This window comes from Diadema antillarum, unplaced genomic scaffold (genome assembly GCF_040938485.1).
Source record: "Diadema antillarum isolate AM-2024a unplaced genomic scaffold, OU_Dant_1.0 seq00001760_RagTag, whole genome shotgun sequence".
NCBI lineage: Eukaryota > Metazoa > Echinodermata > Echinoidea > Diadematoida > Diadematidae > Diadema > Diadema antillarum.
Genome location: NW_027272442.1, coordinates 821,901 through 849,400, shown reverse-complemented (window position 1 = coordinate 849,400; position 27,500 = coordinate 821,901). Strand labels below are relative to the sequence as shown.

The 27,500-nt window shown below is 38.7% G+C and overlaps 1 protein-coding gene across 1 annotated transcript in view; it reads right to left on the bottom strand.

Moving 5' to 3' along the window:
* Positions 1-899: 899 nt before the first annotated feature.
* LOC139712118 (E3 ubiquitin-protein ligase SHPRH-like) overlaps positions 900-27,500 on the bottom strand; it is a 37,229-nt gene continuing 10,628 nt past the window's right edge. Inside the window, exons 9-27 of the mRNA XM_071623954.1 lie at positions 27,343-27,467; positions 26,669-26,747; positions 25,975-26,138; positions 25,491-25,598; positions 24,522-24,590; positions 23,090-23,302; positions 21,891-22,067; positions 19,226-19,333; positions 18,256-18,386; positions 17,627-17,806; positions 15,499-15,567; positions 14,407-14,635; positions 13,757-13,900; positions 8,754-8,930; positions 7,517-7,819; positions 5,815-5,910; positions 4,748-4,926; positions 3,491-3,571; positions 900-1,729 (exon numbers count right to left, since the gene is read on the bottom strand). Of these exons, the coding sequence (XP_071480055.1) occupies positions 1,648-1,729; positions 3,491-3,571; positions 4,748-4,926; positions 5,815-5,910; positions 7,517-7,819; positions 8,754-8,930; positions 13,757-13,900; positions 14,407-14,635; positions 15,499-15,567; positions 17,627-17,806; positions 18,256-18,386; positions 19,226-19,333; positions 21,891-22,067; positions 23,090-23,302; positions 24,522-24,590; positions 25,491-25,598; positions 25,975-26,138; positions 26,669-26,747; positions 27,343-27,467 (2,714 nt within the window). The 3' untranslated portion in view covers positions 900-1,647. The remainder of the gene's footprint in view (positions 1,730-3,490; positions 3,572-4,747; positions 4,927-5,814; positions 5,911-7,516; positions 7,820-8,753; positions 8,931-13,756; positions 13,901-14,406; positions 14,636-15,498; positions 15,568-17,626; positions 17,807-18,255; positions 18,387-19,225; positions 19,334-21,890; positions 22,068-23,089; positions 23,303-24,521; positions 24,591-25,490; positions 25,599-25,974; positions 26,139-26,668; positions 26,748-27,342; positions 27,468-27,500) is intronic.

Here is a 27,500-nt window from a genome sequence, read left to right as displayed (position 1 = left end):
ATCGGCTGTGACGGTCCCCGTACTCAGACTCCCGTCCCCATTTCTAAAGCAGTTTTGCTTTTCTGTGTGGCTGCAGCCATAGCGATAAGATCGCTGATTGGCTGGCGGCAGGAAGTCGGCTCAATCGTGCCCAAAATCGGGACCAGACACTGTTTTGGCCGAGACCCGTTCTTGTTATCCTCAGGACGGGAGGTTTTTCAGATTTGAGCATGCACAGAAGCAAATTTTGCACAAGGCACACTCGACTTGCGGCCGCATTGTGCTTGCAAAAGTTACCTACTGTCAATGAGAGCAGATTTTACCCAACTAACCAGTGATGAAAAACATTATTGTAGTATTAGGACATACGTAGAGATGTTTCCTCAAACCCTACCCAATTAACCGGGAGTACCCCAATTACTAGTAGTCGACACTGCACAGACAATGGTCTATAGTTCTTTTGCACAGCTTGTAATGAAGAGGGAAAAAATAAAAGTAGATGACCTAATTACACAAGTCCTGCAGGACTGTACAAACAGTCATGACTTCTACTACAGTTGCCAGTCATAACACAGGCCAGCAGTACATAAACTTCAAAAATATAACACACTGGTCACATACACCATAAGCATGTCCCTAATCCCATTGCACTTTTTCTTGAAAGTAAACATCCCCTCTGAGTTTCAACAACAATACATAAAAAGAAAAAATATACACAAACGAGAAAAATAGTATAGCTATATATCATTAAAACAAAAAGATGATCCTTATAAGTTCATTTATGCACAACAAACCTGTTAAGTAATGGTTTGTGAGTTTAAATTTGTCTTGCCTCTTTCATGCCACTGTTCAGATGGCAACATAGACAACAATCTTTCCCCGGACATTTCTCATTATTTGATAGTTTGTGTGGTATCTCCTCTTTTCTCCCCCCACATAACGTTGTACATATCACTGCATCACAGCTGAACCAATACCAAGGGCACTATACAGACACTATTCTAGTTAGGTTTCACTTTTTACTGTGAGTAGAAATTCATATACTTTTAAATGGTGTTTAACTATAAGAGAATAGTGTCAACAATGAGTTGCAGGCTAAATCGACATACTATCATGGTAGATGCATGCCACAAGTAGATGAAAGCCTTCAGTTTATGAAAAATAGCTGTCACTAACAAAATTATTCAGCACCACTGTAAGTGGGCAATTATCACACAGCTCTCCATGATCCCTATCGAAACAAGATGGTAGGGTTGAAGGAGGAGGAGGAGGAGGAGGAATACGAGTGCGAACTATTAAAAAGAGATGACACTGGAGGTATAAAGCCACTACCACAATGCTGGTAATCATCTCAGCCGATTCTGCTGGCATCCACACTTGATGCAAGAAGCCGCTACGATCTCACAGACGACAGACTTCTGACATTAAGGGAGAATGACGCCCGATGGCAATGATAGCACGAAGAACAGTTTGAAGATATTTACAGGGATTACGAGAGATGCTGCTGAAGGCAAAGCCACCAGCACGACGCTTGTGGTCTCCGGATTCTGTATGTTTCCACAATATGGACAATAATACTGATGAGTGTGGATGATGGAATGATGACAGCAATGACGATGAGATGAAAACGGCGACAGAAATGATGGCACCGGAAGTGCTTTCTCCTCATTACGTCTCTGATGCAAAGAGCTTCTCGAGGTCTGAAAGGGTCATGTCCCCTGTGTCTGTCTCGACGGAATTCAGCCCGTCCCTGGAGACACGAGATGGAAGAGAAAACGGCCATACTTTTATAATTTTGATACATCAAACTCTGGGAAACTTCAGGGCATGATGTGAGCTGTAAAACATTAACATGCAAACATTTCTATGGCACATCGCACGTTTAGTTCCACAATTACAGAGAAATATCAAATTATTTGCCAACTTGTTTTCCATAAATACTTCACAACATTTTACAGTGCTGTAAAGAAAAAGTCCAAACGATCATCTATGCTATTGATATGATCAGGTATTTCTTTTTTCCCCACAGAGGAATGGGTGGGAAATATTGTCAATGATTATAAAATGCACTTGAATATCACAGAGATTGACTTCTGAGTGAAGCACACGTATAGATTTGTAACTGCATTTAGTTTGTTATAATCGTATAAACAATTTACTTGTAAACAATCAGTTTTTGCTCCTACATTAGAACATTTACTTGCCTACTCATCATCTGAAATAGCTGCACATCTTTTGGTCAGTTCAATATGTACAGACACCCACTTTACCCCGTTGAGCACAGACTGATTTTGCTATAACATGCATTTCCCTTAGACACCTGCCCGAGTATTCTCGGGACTCGTCTTCAACGGTTTAAATATGCAATGATCTACAAGGTGATTTGCTTCAGGATTCAGCGGCATGTATAGCAGACTAATTTCTCCAAGAGGGTGGCCTTAGAAAATCAGATATCAAATGAGGGCCACAAAGAGAGTCTTCAAAATATTTGCATCTGTGAAGAAATATGGCAAACATTATGTGGATGAAAGGAAGAGATTATCAATTCAGAGGGGTGAATATAATTATGTGCTGTGACAAGTTTTGTATCGGCTGCAACCTTACAAATACATTTGTACGGAGGGTGGCAAATTGATATAAAATCTGTCATAGCACAGTTTGTGGATTCTGTTTGATAACATCACCAAACTTTTACTGAGTGTTTCAGTACTCATTCTGCCTTCACTGAATCTGAATACCGATACACTTGGGGGAAACTTCCCTCTTTACCATTTGACTATATGTGACTCGCCACGACAAAAGGATCTGGAAGTCGCTGACGGCTCTGCCGAGAAAATCGAATTTGAGGTCAGATCATCAAAATTGGTCAAAACCATCGAATCTCTGTTGTTGGCATAATGTTGTAGTCTATCATCTGCCAAAATTTCAAACCTAAATGACCAAAGGAAAGGCAAGAAATCATTGTTTTTCTGCACCATAATTTTCCGACTTTCAACGGAACAGAAACGTGTCTTAGGATTTGGATTGAACGCTGCAGATAGACTCTGCCCCTAGCAACGAGGGAGTGATCTTATTGGTCAGTGCATGGCATCCTGGTTACTGATTGGTTGTACGTAGACTGCTAGCACTAAGCTTGAATGAACATCGTGGAGGTTGCTATGAGCAGACCTTCCATTGTCAAGAAGAGGTGGTTATTGTCTTACCTCCCTTTGGTCACGATTGCGTCGGAAAGAAAACTTTGAAGGCGATTTTCTCGAAACGCTGACTTCCTAGACCACTCAACATGGTCTCATAAAATCATCTGTATCTCTGCAACCAAGTACTTATATGAGTCATGTTATATATGCAATTAAAGCAGAACAGTAAGGGAATAATGCCATGTCATTTTCAGAAAATTGACTTCCCTCGACTTTCAGATCCTTTGGTTGTAGCGGGTCACATATACATGAACTTGGGGAAAACTTCTCTTTTTACCATTTGACTATACTGATGACTTTCTACTGTGACTTACTTGACGCTGTGGTCCCTGAGGTAGCTGTGGAGTTTTTCTTCGATGGTGTTGTGGACAAGGAAGCGATGGACAAACGTTTGCCTGGAGGGATTTAATATTGGGAAGAAGAAAGGAGCAGTACACTGCATTAACTCTGTTAGTACAATTTATACAAACAGCGACTAATTTGCGTACAATCTCAATGGCACTCTGAGATGACGGAAGGAAGCGTCTATCAGAGTTTAACGAGATCTGCAATGCTCTATGGGAGTGATGGACAACTATCATGATGGATCATACGAAATGTCATTTTCCATACTTCACTGATCTACTGTTCAATATAATGCAGAAACAAAGTACTGAAGGAATGTAAATGAAATACTAAATTTCTCATCCTTTTTAAAAGCATGTTGCTACAGTGTCAAATTTGACATGTTGCACTTGAATAAAATGAAAATATGGTTTGGTTGCATGAACTGATTATTAAATCCTTTAATAATTCATTATCAAGTTTAGTGAATACCAAATTTGCTAATATTCTGATTTCCAATAAAACACAAATAAAATTATATCTATGCATACAAGCAATTACAGTCAATTTCTATCACACATCCACTAGATATTTTAGGTACCATCCCAACACTTGAACACTTTCTAATTTCTCACCAGAAATCCTTGTGCCAGTTTGCTCATTTGCGCTCAATGCATAAACCTCAATATATTATATCTGTTCTAACTTTTTGTCTTACCAACAATAATTTTTTGTTATCCACCATAAGAGGTCCTTATCCAACCCTGACATATATCCTATTTGATAGACTCTCATGCTGCTGTTAGCAATGACACTCATGCTAGGAGCTGAGAGACAAAGCCAAAATGCAGGGTCTTCATGAGATCAGTGATCATGTTAATTATTCATGTCTAGGAGAAATCCTACCCCATGCACCACTACCCTATGAATGTATTCAGGCACTGGATAGTTAAGTTAGTCAATTTGACCACTGTAATTGCTCAAGTTGCCCACTGGCCATCAGTACGAAACATGTATGAATGAGCTCCTTTAGACAATACTCTGCTGATTGATCACGATTTTTGCTGCCAAAAGGCTTAATTTCACAAATTAAGACAGATCTGCAAGGCCTCTTCTGCTAGGTCTCGGCTCTCGCCGGCAGCTGAACTTGTCTCGCATTACAGACCCTCTGCTTTTCCTCTTGCAATCACTAATTTTGCAAGAGAGTCTTTGACCTAAGACTAGCCCAGTCATGGATACAGACAGACCTGGTTTGCCCGATTCGGTGGACCCGGCCCACCGCCTGCAGCTCACTGGCAGGATTCAGGATGGGTTCCACAAGGAACACGTGGGTGGCCTCGATGATGTTCAGCCCTTTGCTGCCACTGTGGACAGGTAGAAGAAGTGCCGTGATGTCTGGCTCGTGCTTGAATTCCAGGAGAGCCGTCTTTGACGGAAATCAAATGATTGAACAAATGACAACATTAAAGATAACATTAAAAGTTTTGGTACCTCAAAAGTTTCCCTGAGTTTCCTTGTCTTAGTTTTTGTTTCAGGTTAAAGTACCTTTCATATAACTAACACTGTGAGACTTACTCGCCCCAAAGTGCTCTCATGTCTTAGTAATCATGCAATAATGGTTTCGTACAATACGTGAATATTGACGCAGTACCGCGTCGAGTCAAACTAACGGCTCGTCTGAATTTTTCAGAGCCCGCTCTGCTCTGGTATGAAACTATTATTGCATGATTACTAAGACATGAGAGCACTTTGGGGCAAGCAAGTCCCACAGTGTTAGTTATATGAAAGGTACTTTAACCTGATCGAAACACAAACTAAGACAAGGAAACTAAGGGAAACTTTTGAGGTACCAAAACTTTATATTATCTTTAAAAAACACTTCAGGTAGAAAACGAAATTATTGCAATAATCAAAAAGCTTAAAATTCTTGATCCTTGCATGATGGCTTACACAAATACATGCACACTAAATTTTTGAACACACAAGTATTAACTCATGAGTTTGACATTCTGACTTCAAAGTAGGAGCCAGGGAGTGGCCAGAGTTTCTGCACTTAGACCTGCAAGAAGTAGTGGTTAAGCTGTTGCAGCCCGCACCCCCACCCCCTTAAAAAAAGTACATAATATACATTATCTATAAATCTTTTACAAAATTATTCTGACAGCTTCAATTATTTTGACTTCTGCATATCTTTTTTTTTTTTTTTTTGTATTGATTTACTTGCATGTTCAGGAGGTATTTCATCATTTTATTCAACTGTAGAGTCATATCTATGACTCAGATATATGATTTTGTGGATGATATTTTCACATACCTGGAAGTGTTTGGAGCTGCTGCCTTTGATGCAATTCTGGAACTTGATCTTGTTTTGCTTCAGAGCTCTTGATATCAAGTCCAAGACTTCAGTCCACTAATGCAGATATGATAATATCACAAATATATCTATAAAATGTACTTCTTCTCATTGTGTATGCTGATTTAAGAACAACAGAAACAGTTAAAATCTAACAAACTCACCACAGAGAGTATTCTTAAAGTCAGACAGAAAATCACAATATGTGACTCTGCACCTCAAAACAAACAAAAAGTCAACAGACATGAATTTTTAGTTAAGACCATATTCTGAAAGAGCAGACTTTAAGCTTTAAAATGATGTATAACTCAAATCAAATGGACTCTCCTAACCTATCTAAATATTGGAAAGAAAGCACAAACTCAGGTAAAGTGTGAACTGAGAAAAGAGGCTCTGAAGTACAGTGTCTATTCAAGCGCTTAATCTTTACCAAACTGTGCTGGCTGTGCGATGAATGGGACAAAAAACAGGAAGTAAACCACCAGAGTATCAACAATGAAGGGATTATCAGGTTAAACGGAAATTAAGCATGCCTCATTAACACATTGTGTCCATCATTAATGCCAACTTTCAAAGCAGTAGCACTATCCTTTCAAAAGTTATTAGTGTGGAAAGTGAAGAGTGTGGACAAGGTCTGTCAGAAATGAAAAAGGGATTCTAAAGGCACACATAATCACACTATTCTACCAAACATGTTCGAGATAAACTGCTAAAAAAACTCACTTTCCTGCCCGTTTTATGATACCAAATTTTAGCATAATGTAAAAGAAGACCCACTCTTTCAGAAAATATGAAAAAGTTAAGTTCGGCTAGGTTGACCCATTTCACTTATTTCAGTCCTCACGCAAAATCAGTGTGTGCGACTTTATGTTCGTTTTGAGGTGCACGGTCACATATGGTGAAATTTCACACATTTCGGTGACAGAGAGATCCCAGTCATTGACCATTGATTGTGCCAAAGTCAATTTTGTTTTCTAACAATTGGTGAGCTGTTTGAGCACAGTGTGAATGGTATTGTAATGTGACATGGCTGAAAGGGTTAACTGATCTACTTGTCCCCTTTCATTCACATCCACCTGACATGTTACCTTTTCTTAGGACCTCTCTTTTATTTGATATCTCAGTTATTTTAAAACCAATTTTCATCAAATAAACTTTAAATTTCTTCTAGAATTGTATGTTCTTTCATACTTTGTATTGAAGGCATAATTTACCATTTGCAGATGAAACAAAAACCCAGCATTAGTACTTCAAAATAGTTCTAAACTGTGAATTTGGGACAGAAAAGACCAATGTAAAAATGTGAACCAGTATAATTGATGTAAGTATTGTTAAATATACAACATGTGAATAATAGTTATAATAAAAATGTTTCTAGACTAAACCGTCTACAGTTATATTTTAATGAGAAAAATGGTGCTATCTCCTAACGTATTTTAGGCTTTATTGCAAAAATTTTACATGTTAAGATGTTTTGTTATACAACTGACCGACACATATGCATCAAATGTGATATCTTGGATATTTTTTAAATCACTGCTTCCAAAGGTAAACAGCACCTTTTTAAAGAGATTTCTCATTATCTCACAAAAAGTTGGAAAGCAGAAGCCTAATCTCAACAAAAACTGTACCATCCCTTTAATCTATATGTAGGCCTACTCACCGTAGAGAAAATTAGAACCTTTGCCCCCGGCTCTTCATCCTGTAGAATTATAAGGGCCCTGACGACTGCCTCTATCTTTGTGGAGTGGTCGCCAACGACGCATATCTTGCGTGCCTCCTTCGGCGGTGGCGGCTGGCTCTCCGGCGGTGGGGAGGTGCTCGCATAGGTGACCTCGGCGCCCTCGGTTCGCTGCCGGCATATGGCGCACCGCACAGCGCGCTGGCAACCGGCGACGCGAGAGCGTTTGAGAAGGATCTCCATGCAGTCACTGCAGAAGCTATGGCCACACTGCAAAACTGTCCACTGTAACAAAAAGCATATCAATTGAAACTGTTTTTATTCCTTCTCAAAGAAGGTGAATTTCACATCCATTAAGCACAATTTTTCTAGACAAAAATGCCTCCTTATCCACAAACACAAACAATCAAAGCCATCAGTCTACACAATAAAAAAAATGCAAAGACACCAAAATAGCCATGTGCTAGAAACATCTACATAATATGTGACCGTGCTCCTCAAAACGAACATAAAGTCGCACACACTGATTCTGCGTGAGGACTGAAAATAAGTGAAATGGGTCAACCTAGCTGAACTTGACTTTTTCATATTTTCTGAAAGAGCGGGTCTTCTTTTACATTATGCTAAAATTTGGTATCATAAAACGGGCAGGAAAGTGTGTTTTTTTAGCAGTTTATCTCGAACATTTTTGGTAGAATAGTGTGATTAGGTGTGTCTTTAGAATTCCTTTTTCATTTCTGCAAAACCTTGTCCACACTCTTCACTTTCAACTCTAATAACTTTTGAAAGGATAGTGCTACTGCTTTGAAAGTTGGCATTAATTATGGACAGAATGTGTTAATGAGGCATGCTAAATTTCAGTTTAATCTGATAATCCCTTCATTGTTGTTACTCTGGTGGTTTACTTCCTGTTTTTTGTCCCATTCATCGCACAGCCAGCACGGTTTGGTAAAGATTAAGCACTTGAATAGACACTGTACTTCAGAGCCTCTTTTCTCAGTTCACACTTTTCCTGAGTTTGTGCTTTCTTTCCAATATTTAGATAGGTTAGGTGAGTCCATTTGATTTGAGTTATACATCATTTTAAAGCTTAAAGTCTGCTCTTTCAGAATATGGTCTTAACTAAAAATTCATGTCTGGCGACTTTTTGTTTGTTTTAAGGTGCAGGGTCACATATTAGATTTCTTACAACCATGTCGCAGAGCAGAACTTCTCTCACCTCCACCCCAAGAGGGCGCACACACACTGGGCAGGGCTCGGGGTTGTGGCCGTCCTTCACGTTGTCGTACTGCGCCCGGCACAGGTTCTGGAGGTAGACCAGCTGGCCCAGCTTGCGACGGAGGTCGTTCTGGGCCACGATGCGGTCATTCATGAACTTGTAGCGCTGCTGGTCAACCTATCAAAATGAAATGACAGAGACTGCCGTGAGATAGCAAAACAATGTACATGTACATACAGTATCTACATGCTACCTCTTTAAAGTATTAGTCCAGGCTAGGCTCCATAGAAAGTGCACTTAACCTTGTTTTTTGATATATACAATGTTTTTTGATGGTTTCTTGTCAATTCGAGGGTGCTGATTCCAAATCCGATTGATGCCACTCGCGTAACCTTGAGCATTTTCGGCAAAACGCGAAAATCCAAAATGGCCGCCATATATGCTAATTTGGCCATGATAATCCCAGTTATGTCAATTTTATGACAAATTATTCCATCAAAGTTTTTTAAACTTTTGTTCCTTGAGTAATTCTACTTGCACATGCAAGAAATTTTTCATTTGAAGAGGTATATTTAGTATTTTAAGCTTATTTTCAATTCAAAATGGCCGCCACTCTTATACTCATGTACTATATGAATGGCAAAAAATATGCATAGAAATAGAAGACAAATTTTCAGTCACATACCTATGCTTTTATCAAGTTTTGCATGTGCAATGCAAATCTGATGAGTGTCACTTAAGCGAGGAAACAAACAAGCAAACGAACAGAAGGTTTATTGTTTTTAGGCTTATTATATTCTTCTTAATACAAAACTTCAAAATGGATGCCACTCATATACCCCTGCACAATATGAACGGCAGAGCGTGTGAAATAAACAAATTTTCTTTTTTTTTCTGTCACTCAGGTACACTGTTTACCAATTATTTGTGTGCTGATTATAAATCAGAAGGTTGTTACTAACAAAGGCTGTTTTATTTTTTGATGCAAACATCCAAATTTGCTACCTCAATCTGAATTTTTCCCTAGGTATTTGGACAAATCCACCAAAACTTGAGTTGACGCCAACATCAAGATCGTTTATCAGGAATTATTATAGATATGAACATTTGATACATATACTTGCCTTGAGATGTTCAACATCAAAATATTCATTCTGATTTACTGAATTAAAAGGCTGAATCCTAGATGATGACACAAATGAAATTTCCAATTAACTGTCCTGTTCTACATTATCTAAAAGCGATATTATACAAACTTTTCAGTCCCCTCATCCGAGAAAGAACACGAGGCAGGGGAAAGTGGAAAAAGGGACCACCTCACTTCCTATTGTCAAATCTCTGAAATGAAAACAATGCCCCAAAGTTTTTAATGTTAACCCAGATGAATTACATATGGTAGATGAATTTTATCTGCGGGTTTTTTTTTCGGAGTGAATGTGTTTGAGTATAGGCCTATGATGTCGAGGGAGACTCTGAGATCTGTACAGTGCTGCCTCATTCTGAAAGCAGTGTTATAACAACTTCACACTGCTTGTCTTTAATCTTCAGCATTTGCAGATTCAGGATTGCTCTCGGTAACCAGACCAGCTGTGTTATGGCCTCCTTAATGGTGGCTGTAAACTAACTCCAGAGGTCTTTTTAACATATCATGTGGTGACATTACATTCACTTCACGTAGGAAGTTTGCAGATGATCTTGCCTTTACGTCTCATAGAAAGTCCTTGGATGACATGAGCCGAGTACTGACCCATCTCAAGACAATAGTGGAGTACTTCATCTTCTGGAGACTTTCCCCCAATCTTTATTAGATTATCATCAGACCCATGCCTTCCATATTAGTAACCATCTTGCCAACGCTATGTTCAAGGTAGCCCTCTGTGGCGAGCCTTCCAAGCATAGGCTAAGGAAGTCCATCCTCCTTCACTGGCACTCGATCACTCTCCCTCACTCTGGAAGGAAAAGATGGCAAGTGTCACCAGTGCCGTCAACGCATACCCTGACCTTCCAAACACGATAGCATGGGGGGGGGGGGGGCATTTCATGAAGCGTTTTGTCTGACAAATTTGCTCTCAGCCAATCGGATGCAAGGATTAATAAGCTTATAACAGTTTGTCAAAAAGAAAAGATCTGACAAAACACTTCATGAAATGCCCCCTTGAACAACCTGCCATCAATGCGCCTGAAATCCCACAAGCCTAGATTTCCCTACAACTGTAACTTGAAAGCTTTGACCCCAAAACAGGTTGGTGCAGATGCTGGTCTGATGTCATCTCTGATACCACCCAAGTTACCTACAACACTGTCTCTGGCCTGGCAACAAAGCCACAGGGCTTCAACGGGTGGTGATCAAACAAGTCTTCATGTCTTCATCCTGTTTCTATGGCAAATAATTGCCCTCTGACCCCTGAGGAAGTGGTGAACATCACCAGATGTCGTTGCAATTAAAACAATTGCAGGACTAATATGCATCTTTAGCCTGAGAATTCTGCAAATTTGGGGCTGATGTCGCCTGCTGCTAAACATACAATTAAAGGGTTCTTTAAAGACAATAAAAATGACAGTTTTAGTTTTAAGACAAGACTGAATGAGATCATGATGTCAAAGTGTATATTATCAACACCTTGGAACTGTGAGAGAACTGAAAGAGGTACCTCACATTACTCCTTGATTGATGTTTAATGAACAGTTTGTACGGTATTGCATTAGGACAGTTTCGTTTATGCCTTAACAGTTTTTGTTGTTTTAATTCAAGAAGAAAATCAGGTTTGCTCGGTAATATCAAGGCGGCACTTCTAAATTAAATCATATCAAAGTGATGGAGGTTATGATCCATTTCGAACTCGCCTCAGGACTGCTCCCTCCTCCCCCCCCCCCCCCCCCCCCCCCTCAACTCCTTGCTGGAAAAAAAATCTACAATGTAAAGGGTTTTTAGTTGTGTCATTAATGTCCGATGTGTTTTTGTCTGCATCCATGTATCTCTGCACTTACTATATAGGATTTTCTGTACTTTGTTAACATGGTTTTAGGGGAATGCATAATACAAGCTTTGCTTTCTAGCTTTCCCTCCATTTTCAACATTATTTGATGAATACCATGTATCTAGGCTCCTTAATATATTGTGTTAGCATTACATTTTTATATTCAACCGGCATGTAGAATATGATGGTATATTGATTCCTTGCGAGACGTTTAGTGAACTTATATTGTTGAGAATTTTGTTGAGACAAAATGAAATATATACGAAATTGTGTTCAACATCGTAAGGTTTATGAATATTAAATGCTCATATATGTAGGCCCAATATATATTGTAAGTGACACCTAACACATTTCACATGCAACACTTTATGATAGCGTAGGTACGGGACTGGAAATACAGTAAATTTGTTCTATATTTCCATATGTTTTTGCCATTCATTACATAAGCATAAGAATGGCGGTCATTTTGAATTGAAAATAAGCTTAAAATACTAGTGAGGTGGTCCCTTTTTCCACTTTCCCCTGCCTCATGTTCTTTCTCGGATGAGGGGACTGAAAAGTTTGTATAATATCGCTTTTAGATGATGTAGAACAGGACAGTTAATTGGAAATTTCATTTGTGTCATCATCTAGGATTCAGCCTTTTAATTCAGTAAATCAGAATGAATATTTTGATGTTGAACATCTCAAGGCAAGTATATGTATCAAATGTTCATATCTATGATAATTCCTGATAAACGATCTTGATGTTGGCGTCAACTCAAGTTTTGGTGGATTTTTCCAAATACCTAGGGAAAAATTCAGATTGAGGTAGCAAATTTGGATGTTTGCATCAAAAAATAAAACAGCCTTTGTTAGTAACAACCTTCTGATTTATAATCAGCACACAAATTGGTAAACAGTGTACCTGAGTGACAGAAAAAAAGAGAAAATTTGTTTATTTCACACGCTCTGCCGTTCATATTGTGCAGGGGTATATGAGTGGCATCCATTTTGAAGTTTTGTATTAAGAAGAATATAATAAGCCTAAAAACAATAAACTTTCTGTTCGTTTGCTTGTTTGTTTCCTCGCTTAAGTGGCACTCATCAGATTTGCATTGCACATGCAAAACTTTTTAAGCGTAGGTATGTGACTGAAAATTTGTCTTCTATTTCTATGCATATTTTTTGCCATTCATATAGTACATGAGTATAAGAGTGGCGGCCATTTTGAATTGAAAATAAGCTTAAAATACTAAATATACCTCTTCAAATGAAAAATTTCTTGCATGTGCAAGTAGAATTACTCAAGGAACAAAAATTTAAAAAACTTTGATGGAATAATTTGTCATAAAATTGACATAACTGGGATTATCATGGCCAAATTAGCATATATGGCGGCCATTTTGGATTTTCGCGTTTTGCCGAAAATGCTCAAGGTTACGCGAGTGGCATCAATCGGATTTGGAATCAGCACCCTCGAATTGACAAGAAACCATCAAAAAACATTGTATATATCAAAAAACAAGGTTGGGTGCCTTCTAGCCTGGACTATATATTGAGTTTAAAATTTTGCAAATGTATAGCTCAAGTGTCAATCTATACTGATCAAACTTTTATGGAACTTAGAGGGACTTATGTGACAGAATGTTACAACCTAAACCGGGTGATGAGCAAAGGCGGATCCAGGGGGAGCAGCGGGTGCCCCCCCCCCTTATTTTTTTTGTTAAAACAAAAAAAAAATAATTTCATAAAGGCACCCCATCTTTACGGAATTCCTGGATCTGCCCCTGGTGAGGACAAGTCCCGACTATACTCGGGCAGGTGTCTATGGGAAATGAGTGTTGATGCAAAATGAGACCATCCTAAACGGGGTAAAGCTAAACTCAATGAAATATCTTTATGTTCAGTTAACAGCAAACCATTAAAGTTCGACATATCATGTTTTGTAATAGGGGTTAACCCATCACCTTCCATCTGTTGCATTTTTCAGTGGACATCATGCATGTCATGTCAAGCTCCTGGAAGCAAAGGGGTTAAACCTACCTCCAGCGGCTCGATGATGTAGGGCTGAGAGGCCGGGTCAGTTTCCTCACCGGGCAGCTTGACCCGCAGCCTGAGCATGGCCATCTCCAGCTCATCCATGGCAGCGACACGGTCCCGCATGGCACCCCAGTAGGCTCGCAGGGGCTGGGCGATATATTGCACGGAGAGAAACACATCAAAATATATTCCCATTGTTTCATTTCGTGTATTTCTACATTCAAGCAATGATCATCACAATTCCACTATCATTAGATACACAAATTTATTGTGGGGGAAAAAAAAAGTCTAGTAGGCTCTTTTTTTCTGCTCCTTTCTTGGGTGAAACAATATGACGTAAAACAAAGAAACAATTAGGGTATATGGTTGTATGTGTACAATGAACTGAGTATAAAATAATATAATATTATATACCAAGTGTCTTATCCTTGTGGTCTTAATTGCTCAGCCTTAACAGCCCCTTACCTGATGCTACAATAATGCAACTTCTACACCTAGAGCCATCTTCCAGATGTCTAGGGATCAAAAGATTATCTACTACATATAGTATGTGATTAACATGTGACATAAGGATAATAAACATTTGATGCACTAGTTAGCAGCATAAACAATCATCACATCGCCACGGCAACCTCATTCAACATCCAGCCCACCTTGAACTCCTTCCTCTGCTGTTCCAACATCTCCAGGAAAATAGCGCCCTCGTCCAGGATGGTTCTGTCTGCATGGCACTGCCTAATGAAGCCATAGAGGATGCGCAAGGCCTTTTCCGTCTCGCTGGCCGCCCACGTGCCGTGGGGGCCGGCTGTGAGCGCGTTGACCGTTTCTTCCTCATCCTCCGTGGGCTCTGCCGGACCAGCCGCATTCTGGAGATCCAGGTTTCTTCAAACAAAATCAGCAATTTTCATGTTTTGGAATACTCTGTTGTTCTATGAATACCTCCACTCTTTACATTTTGTATAAGTGGATTTTGTGCAATTTATAATACGCATCTGCTACGTACATGTATTTTATATTCATTTATCAACTATGGTCCACTTTTGACACAATCCTGGAAAGGAAGCCAAATTTCCCTATTCAGAAATGGCAGAAAAGCAATACTTGCGGTTGAATTGTATTGGAACAAGCTAAAACAGCATGATAAGATTTGGATCTACCTTGGGAGCAAATGTAGAAATCACAGCAGATTCTACATCCCAAAAGACCAAAATATGATAGCAAAATAATGGTTCACCAGACTTGAATTGGATATCATTTTACATTCATCACTACATGCTTTCTTGAAAGCAACTCATTTGAGTGTGTGTGCAAGATTACAATGCAGTTTAAGATTTTGGATACACTTTCTGTATGGAAAACTGCCATCAAACCATAGGTGGCAAATACAGCTGTATTTAATTGGCATAATATTTTCCGGATCAGCAGAAGCAAGTCTTGCAGGTGGATGAAATCATGACTAGGAAGGTGAACATGCTACCACTACTTGCATGTGCTCAGCATACAGGTGCACATGTCCACACAGTGGGAAAAGCATCTGTGTGCAACTGCCGCCTGCCTATGTTGCATGTGTGTAATTGCTCCCATACTCAGTACTCATGTTCACAGAGGGCAATATTTGGGCGGGATATTAAATTTGCAAAGTTTTTTTTTAACCTTTTTATTTTGCAAGAAAAAAACAATCATGGAAATAAAATCCATACGAAATATTCAACATCTATTCTTAAGAGTTGTAATCTATTCCTCACCTGACATCAAAGGAGAATAGCTTCATCTCGTAGCTCTGCAACTTGTCAGCCACTTTACAGAAGGCACAGCTGTAAGAAGAGGATTGAAAAGTTCACAGTCAAAGCACATTTGTCATTTGTAGGGCCTGTTTCATAAAGAGTTACGCTCGTTTTATTGAGCGTAACTCAGTAAATGGAGCGTAAGATCAAAACTGATCGTATTTCTGTTTCATAAATACAGTTAAACTTGCCTAAGTCGACGTCGCACATATGTCGAATAATCGCGCAAGTCGAAGATTTAAAAAGTCCCGATTTTTCCCCATTGACTTTACGTGTATTAATTCACTCACAAGTCGAATTTTTTAAGTCGAATACTCGCCTAAGTCGATGAAATTCCAAGAACACTTTCACGGAAAAAACCATTGAATTCACTGTGCCTAAGTCGAATAAGATTTTACTGTGTAATAAATCACTGTCAAAATCACGAGACGCCAGTTTTTGTTTACATACAGTATATACAAAAAGAAACTTTGCGTTAATAAACATTAACGTTTCATTAACGCAAGCGGTTTCACCTGAATCGTTATTAACGCAAACTAACGATCGGGAAAATTAACGTTTGTAGTAACGATGAGTAACGATCCCAAGTGTAACGATGTTTTGTTGACATTAACGATAGGTAACGCAAGAACTCACGCGAGATTTTGGTTTCCGTTACCCAGACCTGGTGAAAGGACGACGTAGCCCCTGCCGAGTGTAGCGATCTATGCCTTATATACTTAGCGGAGTCTTTTCGCGAATCGAATCACGATTTCGCGAATGGTTAATATGCGACCGGGGTCACCAAAAACGCACGCCAGGCCACCAAGAAAAAAAAAAGCCGGATGTGTGCCTTCAGTTTTGGAAATGAACAGCGGTAACAATCGGCTCCATAAGATGCTAGAATAAATGTCAGATGTTTGCTCTTAATTTTGGAAATGAATAACGGTAATATTCAATGTGGATAAAATGTCTTGCTGAAGGGCAAATATCGGGCACACCGCTCCAGCTCTCGGCTCCAGAGTAGACAACATACATGTACATTATACATGTGTACGCGTGGTGTAACTGTAAGTCGATTTTTTTCGACTTACGCACAAGTCGAAACTCGCCTAAGTCGATGTGTTTTGCTCAGTCCCGAGAAGATCGACTTATGCGAGTTTAACTGTATAGAGATACTTATGCCTGATTTAATGCATAGCATTAACAGCATATTGAGCGTAACTTTTTTGAACTGCATCAATCTTAAGATCAATCTTATGATCTATATTTATGAAACAGGCCCTATTAGAAAATTATGGTCATATTTTTCTAAACCTGGATTTATCTCCACAAAATCAATATTTTTCAAAGTTGCTTTGAAATAAAATGGAAGAAAGAAATAGTGATGATCTTTCCTATTCATTTTATGCCTTTAGGCTCACAGATGATGGTCAATGAAAATGCAAGCATTTGAGAAACTCAATAAAAACAGGCATTTTTCAGGAGTGGTACAAATACGTAAGGAAAGTGGCTTCATGGTAGGTATCAATCTGTATCCTACTTGTGCTACAAACAATCCCTAAACCATCTCAGGTATGAAAATTTGTCAACCTCTGCAGACCAAAAAACAAACAAACAAACAAACAAACAAACAAACAAACACTGATGTACTACAAAAATATATAGATTTTGTATGAAAATTTCAAACATTAAACATGATAATCATTTAGCATGCTAGATCAAACTTCAGAAAATACATTTCCTTTATCCAAATTATTCTTAATGCAGAGTGGACTGGATGAGTTAAAAAAAAAAAAGAGCATCCAAACATACTGTAAAACACAATATTTTTGTGGCATGAAATTTTCGCGAGTTGCCTCTTACATTAAATGTGTATAGTGTAGACAAGAACTTCATGTGCATTTTAATTTCATGAATCTTGGCTTTTGCGAAATTCGCGAAATTAAAATGCATGCGAACATTCCTTGTTTTACAGTAGATGAATTGGTAGAAACATACTAGTTCGCAACTCTGACTTTGCATTTTCAATGAGATTGTGAAGAAGTAGAGAGTAAGAACTCAGAATACTTTGCAGAGAAAAAAAAGAAACAGTTGGTCTGCATCTCACGTGTGCTTCTCTCGCCCCTTGAACGGCCGGAGGTGGCAGTCGGTTGCCTCCGCCAGCAGAGACCCGCTGTCCAGCCTGCTCCTCAGGTCGACCACGCCCTTCCACGCCGCCTCGTACAGCTCGGCGAGCTCCCCGAGCTCAGAGACCAGGATGTACTGGAACCCACGGACATCCCGGAACCTGAGGCAGGAGAAAATTAAACAGAAGGCAAGGACATAATTCTTGGGTTAAGGACTACATTCCCTGCTGCAATATTCCACGGCAGCCTCACAAGCTTTGTGAAATCAATGTTGGGAAAACCATTCAAATAGCTAGTTAAGATTATCAAAAATAAACAAACAAACAAACAAACAACAACGACAACAACAAAATGAAATACAATCTGTTTACCAGCCACCCATACATTTTTTCATAAGGAAAGAGAATTTAGCTTCAGTTGAAGATGGTTTGTTCTAGACTTTCAAAAAAACAAATAACTGAAATAGTAACTTACCCAGTAACTTCACTGGAAATCAATAGAATTGTTTCTCCTTCCATAATGAGAAGGGAGATGAACCAGAAATGCACTGCATCCTTAATTCGACTTAATAAGAGAGTATAAACGACCGGTCTTTTTTCGGCAGACTCACTTGTCGATGAGGCCCATGGCTTCGCTCTTTGCCTCCATGTCAGTCTTGAGCTTGTCCACCAGATCGGCCCCGAGGCCCTGCATCACTACCCACTGGATGCCATCCAGGTACCACGGAGGTCCGGACGGAATCTTACAGTGTGAAAGCAAAAAACAAGCACATACATACAGAAACAAACCACACTTTTTCCATCTTTAATGTTCATTTCAATGGGGCTATGGTACATATGAAAATTACCCCCCCCCCAAAAAAAAAAAAAAAAAAAATGTGTTTTATTATATTGTACATTTGGTAAGGAAAATAATGAATCAAAAATTAACATACATATTCTTTACAACATGCATTTCCATAAGATCACACAGGAAAACAAAGTTCTTCAAAACAAATCTTTCATGTTTCATGTTATGATTGCTCTTACCCTCAATTGACAATTACTCATGTTTAGACGGCCCATACCGATTAACATTAATTTACACCCACACACAGAATGAGGACTACAATTGTTAAGTAAATATTATTGCACTACTAGAACACTATAAGTATTGCCATGCTGTATTTTAACAGTTACACTTGATGGTAGTTTACAAAAGGGAGTACCCCCAACCCAAGAAGAGTGTTGAAACTGATCATTGGAGATAGGAGCAAATAGAACTTGCACTATATAGCCATTTACATGAAAAGACAGTCTTCTAATCTGATCATTGCTTTGCTTGTTAAACTTTTCCCATTGTAAAACAAAACAACTATCTCATTGTAATTATGGTTCATTTTGATTCAAAGATTTTTTTATTAAGCATTTTGGTTGTCAAGCAAACAAAAATATCTACAAGAAAGAAATCATCAGTGATTTTAACAAAAGACACTAGAAAGAACAGGCATTTTCATTCTACTTCACACAAAAAAAAGAGACAGAAGGATGTAAAATTTTAAAAAAAAGTTAAGTTCATCACCAAATTGTACAGTAATTTACCTTTTTCTTCAACTCCTTCACCTTGTCAGTAATTGGCTGGAGGGACTGCAAACTGCTGATAACAAGGTTCTCTGACCTGATCAAGTACTCTCGTCGAAAAGACTCCATCTGAACGACACAGAGAATGGCAGACAATCTAAAAATATTGCTGACTTGGGTCTTAGAAAAACAAATCATTCCCACTGCTGTTGAGGAGAAGTCCCAAGTACACTCGGGCAAGTGTCTATGGGAAATGCATGTTGTACCAAATCAGCCCATCCTCAATGGGTTAGAACACTTTATGTTCTTTTTTTTTCCAGCAAAAGATCCTGGTTAGAATGCCATGAACACAAAAGCAAGAGTAACTTTAACCCTAACTTACCTGGGGGGGGGGGGGGGGGGGGGGGGGGGGGGGGGGGGGGCCATAATGGCCCCCCCCCCCCCCTCGACGAATTCCGCGACCATTCCGCCGCGCAAAATTTTTTGACCGCGCCGCTCGCTGACTTTTTACTTTCAAGTCTCGCGCAACTTTTGAGACCAAATTTGTTGCGCCCGGGCATACCGTTCCGAAGCCACGCCCCTTCAAAAAATTTTCGTCAACCCCAAAATTGCTCAAAAACGTGATTTTGTGTACAAAGTCAACACAAACTGTGTTTTTTCAATTAATTCATATAAAAATTCATATTTTTAATTTTAATGGCTGAAATAAATTTATTTTTGTATAATTATGCTTCTAAAGATGTGTATGACAAATTCTGCTGAAAAAACAACAAACACAAAAGTTCGAAAAAACAAAGAAATACATTAAAAAATGATAAAACAATAAAAAACATAAGAAACTAATTTTGATACTGAATTTCTTTTTACGCACAAATGTTCGGAATGTCACTAGGAATATTTATACCAAAAATCAGCATTCCATTTAAGCTTTTAGAAGCCAATTACAGACAAAAATGAGGTGTTTTGCATATATTTGCATAATTAATTAATTTAAAATAGAAAATGCAAATTTTTTGAAAATTTAACTGAACAGTCTTGTAGATTACATCCGGCTTTACGTTCATGCAAAATTTTGCGGCGATCGCCCGATCAACGGCCGAGATCTGAAGGGGGGGCCATAATGGCCCCCCCCCCCAGGAATTCAAGCTTGCTAAATAGCCCAGGTAAGTTAGGGTTAAGCAAGTAAAAATTTAACTCATTTTTCAAATGCCATAATTCAATGAAAACAAAATGTGACTCTGCACCTCAAAACAAACAAAAAGTCGCCAGACATGAATTTTTAGTTAAGACCATATTCTGAAAGAGCAGACTTTAAGCTTTAAAATGATGTATAACTCAAATCAAATGGACTCTCCTAACCTATCTAAATATTGGAAAGAAAGCACAAACTCAGGAAAAGTGTGAACTGAGAAAGGAGGCTCTGAAGTACAATGTCTATTCAAGCGCTTAATCTTTACCAAACCGTGCTGGCTGTACAATGAATGGGACAAAAAAACAGGAAGTAAAACATCAGAGTAACAACAATGAAGGGATTATCAGATTAAACTGAAATTAAGCATGCCTCATTAACACATTCTGTCCATAATCAATGCCAACTTTCAAAGCAGTAGCACTATCCTTTCAAAAGTTATTAGAGTTGAAAGTGAAGAGTAGGGACAAGGTTTTTCAGAAATGAAAAAGGGATTCTAAAGACACACCTAATCACACTATTCTACCAAAAATGTTCGAGATAAACTGCTAAAAAAACACACTTTCCTGCCCGTTTTATGATACCAAATTTTAGCATAATGTAAAAGAAGACCCGCTCTTTCAGAAAATATGAAAAAGTCAAGTTCGGCTAGGTTGACCCATTTCACTTATTTTCAGTCCTCACGCGAAATCAGTGTGTGCGACTTTATGTTCGTTTTGAGGTGCACTGTCACAAATATAAAATATAAAATGATATTCTTTAATCTGCCTGGGTTGGATATATGGAACAACAGGTCTTCTCTGCTATGATATGACCAACAAATCATTTTACAATTCTGTTACCACAGGAACTTTTTACTCCTTTCCATATTGAAATTCAAAATAGCTATTAAAAGAGAGTTTACACTAGCTGACTAGCATCATTGGTTTATACATAAACCGGGCTGTATGTCAGGATTTATGATGTGCTAAAATTCAAATTAGCAGAACATAATACACAATAGTTCACAAGCATCATTTGTTATACATAAACCGGACTGTACATCAGGATTACTATAAAACTTTATGAGTGGGCTTGCTAACTTTACAGCAATGTCAAGTTTTGGATGGATTACTGAGTGCTAAGTTGGGCTAGGCAACACAGTGGGCACATAAGAGTTTGATCATGACAATGATCTGATGTATAGTAACCAGTATATTTCCAGACATTTGTGGTGCTCAATATCCCTTACATTTTCTACGAGGTTCCTACACCATATACACAGCATACCGTAAAACAAGAAACATTTAAAGCATGATTTTTCGCAAATGGAGCCAACAGTCATTATCGTGTCATAAAACTTTTGCAAATTGTCGCTGGCATTCAATGCATCATGTAAAAAAAAAAGAAAAAAAACTTTGTTGCATCTTGGCTCCTCACGATTTTTGCTTTTACAGTACATACTTTTGTAGGTGGGCATGCAAAAAGGTCACAGGGGGGTGGGGAAGAATTACTCGCCTTTCTCGGGAGGTCATCATCCTCTGGCATTGGTTCAACGACCTCTGGCCTGTCCTGCTGGATGGCTCGCATATTGTGGATGGCGTGCATAAGCTGCAGCTTGTCCGTCCTGATGTGGGCCTTGTTCTCCTCGGCCGACTTCAAGACCTCGCGGTAAAGCTTGACAGCTTCGGCAATCTGTAAAAGAGATGTGGAGGGGGCGCTGTTCCCTTTGAGGAGGAGGGTAATGCTGTGTTGTCCTGAGTTAACCGAAATCCCTAAATACACTTGTAGACAGTACATGTAGACAGTCCACTAGTAAAATGTAGTCTAATACACATCATTGAATGACTCATTATGCAAATATGCTTGTATGTTTCAACAGCTGGTAGTTTTGCAACTGTATATTTAATATCATAATTAAATAAAACAAATTTTGACAGAATTATGACAAAGATAGACACATAAATAAACAGATACACGCAAACATAAGTATTTTGGTCATAATTTGAATAACGACACAATTCTTTTTTTTTATGTGTGTGGACATAATAATCGCAACTATCAGTGAGATTCAAATCAAAACATAACTAAAGGTGCAACGTTTCTGAAATAGTTGCGCTTTTTTCTCAATAGTCGCAATTATTTGCAGTGTAAAGTGTGTATGAATGCTGTGAAAAATCACACTTTTTTTTTGTCACTGGGGTGGCAAAACCTACACTTGTAGTATCTCAATATTGGTGAAAATGACTTTTTTTGATTAATGGTCAGATAATCAGTTGAGTAAATGTCCTGTCCAAATCCTTGCTGTCTTACCCTTAAAATAAAGCCACCATAGAATGTCACAGGAAAGGCAATCCCATTTGATAAAGTGCATTGATTGCCATGTTTTTTGCTCTCCTAAACACTTGGCATTTTGTAGATTCAAGGTCCTGTCACCCCAGCGACGATATCTTTTTTATGCAAGGTGCACGGCACAATGATGCCAAAGTCAGGTCAAACTCTGAGACTCACCCATGCCTAGTTTGGCCTGGCTTGAACAAGTGTGATTTGAGTTGTTATTTTTCATTGTGAACAGTACAGTTTCCATCTGGATTTTTTTTACTTGCCAGTGTATGTGTGAACCAGAGCACAAACAGCAAGACTTGAAACTTGATTTGAATCAAATTTTTTCAATGTGTATGAATGAGCCTAAAGACCGTGCTTTCGCACGGCCTTACCTCGTCCCTGATGCAGTGGATTGCGGCCAGACCATTGAGGGCGCACACCAGCTGCCGGTGCGCCCCATCGCTCTCCACCTCCGCCTTGCCGATCATGTTGGTCAGCAAGTCGCGCATGCTCAGGTGCCTCTTCTTCTGCATGGCAGTGAACTCGCCCCGCACCACGTGGGGGTGGCAGCAGGCCTGGCGCAGCCGGAGCAGAGGGCCCAGCAACTGGTGTCACACACCCCCATATCAGGATGGAAGGGTCCAAGGACAATGAGGAGGACAAAGTGAGCGGAGACATCATCATTTTTTTTTTTGGGGGGGGGGGGGGTGGAGGCGGGGAGGAAGAGCAGCAAAACAGAAAGAAAAGGGGATGATTGAAGATGTTCTACTATGTGTTTTGTCTCATTGTAAACAAATGATGTGCATTTAAATCTCATTCGAATATGCAAAAGTTACATTGTACTTTACTTTGTTTATATGCAATTGTCATATTGTATACTTTCGTTGGAAATGAAATGAAAACGAAATGAAATGAAATGAAATATGAAACTGAATATAAAAATAATTATATGGCTGACGCACTAAAATCGGTGATGCAGTACAAAGGCAGAATATCACTGGTAGCATGGTAATCATCGCGATATGAACATATGAATATATATATATCTTAATAGTCTCCTGCCGGTATTATCATCCCCCTCTTTACGTTCTTTGATTCTTGAAAAGTAACTGAACAACTTTTGTCTAATCATTCCATAAGCTTCATGATAGAGTGTGCCACACACACTATTTTTTTCTCTTCTCCCGGAGTGATCAATATGCATGGTGCTATTAAAAAGTACATGTATCTTGTGTATAAAAAAATAGTTCTGTCTCTATAGAATCTTGCCTTTCTGGAATATACCTGGTCATTTTAGACATGTCCTGTTTAGACTAACTCTATGGCCCGAATTCACGAAGGTGGTACAAATGAAACCATGGTTTAAACCATGGACAAAAACCATGGAGCGCCAAGTGTCGCATGGAATATTTCGTTACGAAATTAGTCATTTTGCGGATGAAACGATTATTTTGTAACGAAATGACAATTTGTAACTAAATGAACATTTTATCCACGAAATGATAATTTCGTTAACAAAACGGTCATTTTGTCGACGATATGACCAATTTTGTAACGAAATATTCCATGCGACACTTGGCGCTCCGTGGTTTTTGTCCACGGTTTAAACCATGGTTTCATTTGTACCACCTTCGTGAATTCGGGCCTACGAGTTGTAAAGGTACAATGTCTGTGATGCAATTTACTCTCACTGTGTTGGAAAAAGATGATGTACAGTATAAACAGCAAACTTTTACTTTGTGGAATGTGTCACTGTTTGAAAAGCACAAAAGTTGTCATTTGCGATGCCTCCAATGTAAGAGCTTCCACATGACTTTGACTCACCCTTTGTAGTGACTTGCGGTCCAGTGTTGATAACTTGGTGTCTGGGAGGACGCTAGTTTTGTGAGAGTACTGCAAGGAGAGCACAGAGTTATCAAAAGAGAAGGAGAAAAAGAGAAAGATAGAATGCATGCACCAAATATAAAACACTGAAATATTTGAAAGTAATGCAATTGCTTATTCAAAAAGGAATTTGCATGCAGATTCAGATGAAACATAGAGAAAGGTGGAATAGAACTAGAAGAAAATTTTCATTTTGATTCAAATGCATCTCTATAACTTTGATCAAATAACAAGAACTATTAAAAGACCTAGTAAGATTTATGCAGCATCAGGCACCGCTCTGATAATTAACGTTCTCCTAATAAACATCTCCAAAGGAACATACACATGCCATTTCAGCGAGTAACTTGGACTTCAAAGAAAGTCTTGGTTACTTTTCATATTATGATAATTATCATCATACATGCAAAAGTGTTTGTTTCACAGCTGAAACCAAAGTCTACAAAAGCAAAGAAACACTCTTGTTACAACCGTTCATAATCTATCATCAACAATCATGTAAGTTTCATCTTGCTACATAGAAACATATCATTCACTGCTTGCCCACTTACATTGTATGTGCATTTTGGTACTCTTTTCCTGTACTAAAACATCATAAATTGTTATATTCAAATAATCCAGGCAATATAGGGGACCAATTTTGACAGGCATAAAACATCATTCATATAACAAAGTCTGATGATTACATCAGAATTTTTTTTCAACACGACAAGATATATTTTAAATTCATGAAATTCTTCCATCAAGGTGTTTTCATTGCAACTGATTGACAAATTGCCCCGTCGATGTAGGGCAATTTGTCAATCAGTTGCAACGATACATCTTTTCCATTCCCTATTTCTCACATCTTGATTGACTCCCTTGCGAAAAATGAGACAAAAAGTGTGAACAAACACAACAAAATCTTACCGTGGTGAAGTTTGTGGAGCATTCCTCATGTTTGCGTTTGTAGAAGTGCGACTCGATGGCAGAGAAGTTCAGCCAGTGTATGATCTCCTTCTGCGGCGGAATAGCAATCTGACAAAATCAAAGGAAAAGTAGGATAATCAGAGGATTTGAGACGGAACTTTGACCAAAATAAAATTTATGAAACATATCTGAAGCTTTGTTTTACAGTTTACCTTTTTCACAATTTTGTTCGTCTTAGATATCGTAGGTTGTAATAAACAAAATTCTTTAGGCCTAGTACGGTAAATCTTATTGCCAAGCATAACAAAGTGCAGGTGCCTATGTAACAACATCAACCCATGCATAAAATCATTTTTTATTGTGGCTGTAATCTACAGTTCTTGTAACTCAAGAGGGTGAGGAAGAGGAGGGGGAAGAAGAAGTAAGGAAAAATTATGGATAAACACCACCAACAACAACAAAAAAAAATCAAATATACGGCTACCTGTTCCAAGACATCTCTCTTGGCAGTTCGCCAAAATATCTTGCACAGGGCCTTCTGGAGGGGCTCTCTGTTGCCTCGACTGTAGGGGGCGCTAAGCAGCTTGTCCCACCAGTGTTTGACCCAGAAGGGCTCAACTCCAAGGAACAGAAAGAGACCATACAGATCTGAAGAGTAGATAGGAGAACAAGGTACGCTTGTGTACACAAGAGGTCATACGTCACTCATTCGCACATGACCTTGAGGTAGTTGTTTAAATCATTTTTTATTTGTCTACAGAAATGTAAGAATTTGTTTTTTTCTATCCGATAATGACAAGCATTTCCTTACAATAACATAAATCACAGGCAACAAGTCACAAATACAAATGATAAAGAAAGTGAATAAAACTTCAAACAGAAAGACTCCTAAGAATGAGATAAAAGCTTATTCAATCAAATCAGTTTTTAGGCAAATATTGCAAAATGTGGTAAAGCATCATATAACGTTCTTACATTACATTGAAACATCACTAAATCTTACAAATCTGTACCAATACATCATCATTACACATCACATAAATGGTTAAAGAGCAAATAAAAGCATTTAATTGGCACTGAACAACATCTATCAATACAAGGAGAAATAATAATACGTGCTTCAACATGTAGTAATGGCTTTACATCGCCATGGGCAATGCACGATGTATGATGCTCACCATCGAGACTTTTTTGAATGGGAGTACCCGTCACGCACCATCGATTCTTGGCGGAGAGCTTAAGTGCCATTTCAGCCGACTAGACATGCAAAGAAACAAAATAAAATGTCATTTCTTTTTTTTTATGGGGGGGGGGGTGGATCCAGCTGATTTCCTACAAGATAAAGTCAGAGCTTGAATGACTTCCAATGTAGAAGTGTAACTTAATATAGACAGACAAAATAGTAACAGATACAAAAGCACAGCATCCTATATTCACAGAGTAATGACTGTACCATGGCAGTGCTAGCATACTTGTAACAGTTCACCCTGCCTGTGTTTGGGATCGGCTGATATTGGAGTGAAAGAGAGGGTAAACTGCTCTTACATAGCATTTTTCTTTGACATTGATTACCAGCACATGAACAGTGGAAATATTTGACCTAATTTTATGAAAAAGAAAAAAGATGCTGTTTGAATCAGAGATATATGGATTTCTCTTCTTTTTTTAATATCATTCTTACTTTAAACTGGCACATTACTTGTGTTTGAAATATATTTCACCATTCCTGAAAAGTATGCTTCACAGCAAGTGAATACAGTCTACACTGTTACTCTAATGGGCATTACACTGTCAAATAAGTTTTTATGGTTACTGGTTTAGTTATAGTAATTATGGTCAATGGTTTGGTCACCTTGGCTGTTGGACACTCAATCATCTGAGCCTCATCCAAACAGACCCGCCACCACTCCACACAGGGTAAGGGGCTGGGTGTGGTCATGTAACGCTTGGCGTGGCGCAGATTACGACCCTCAATCCCTAAATGAACCATAAGAACAAACAACATCATCA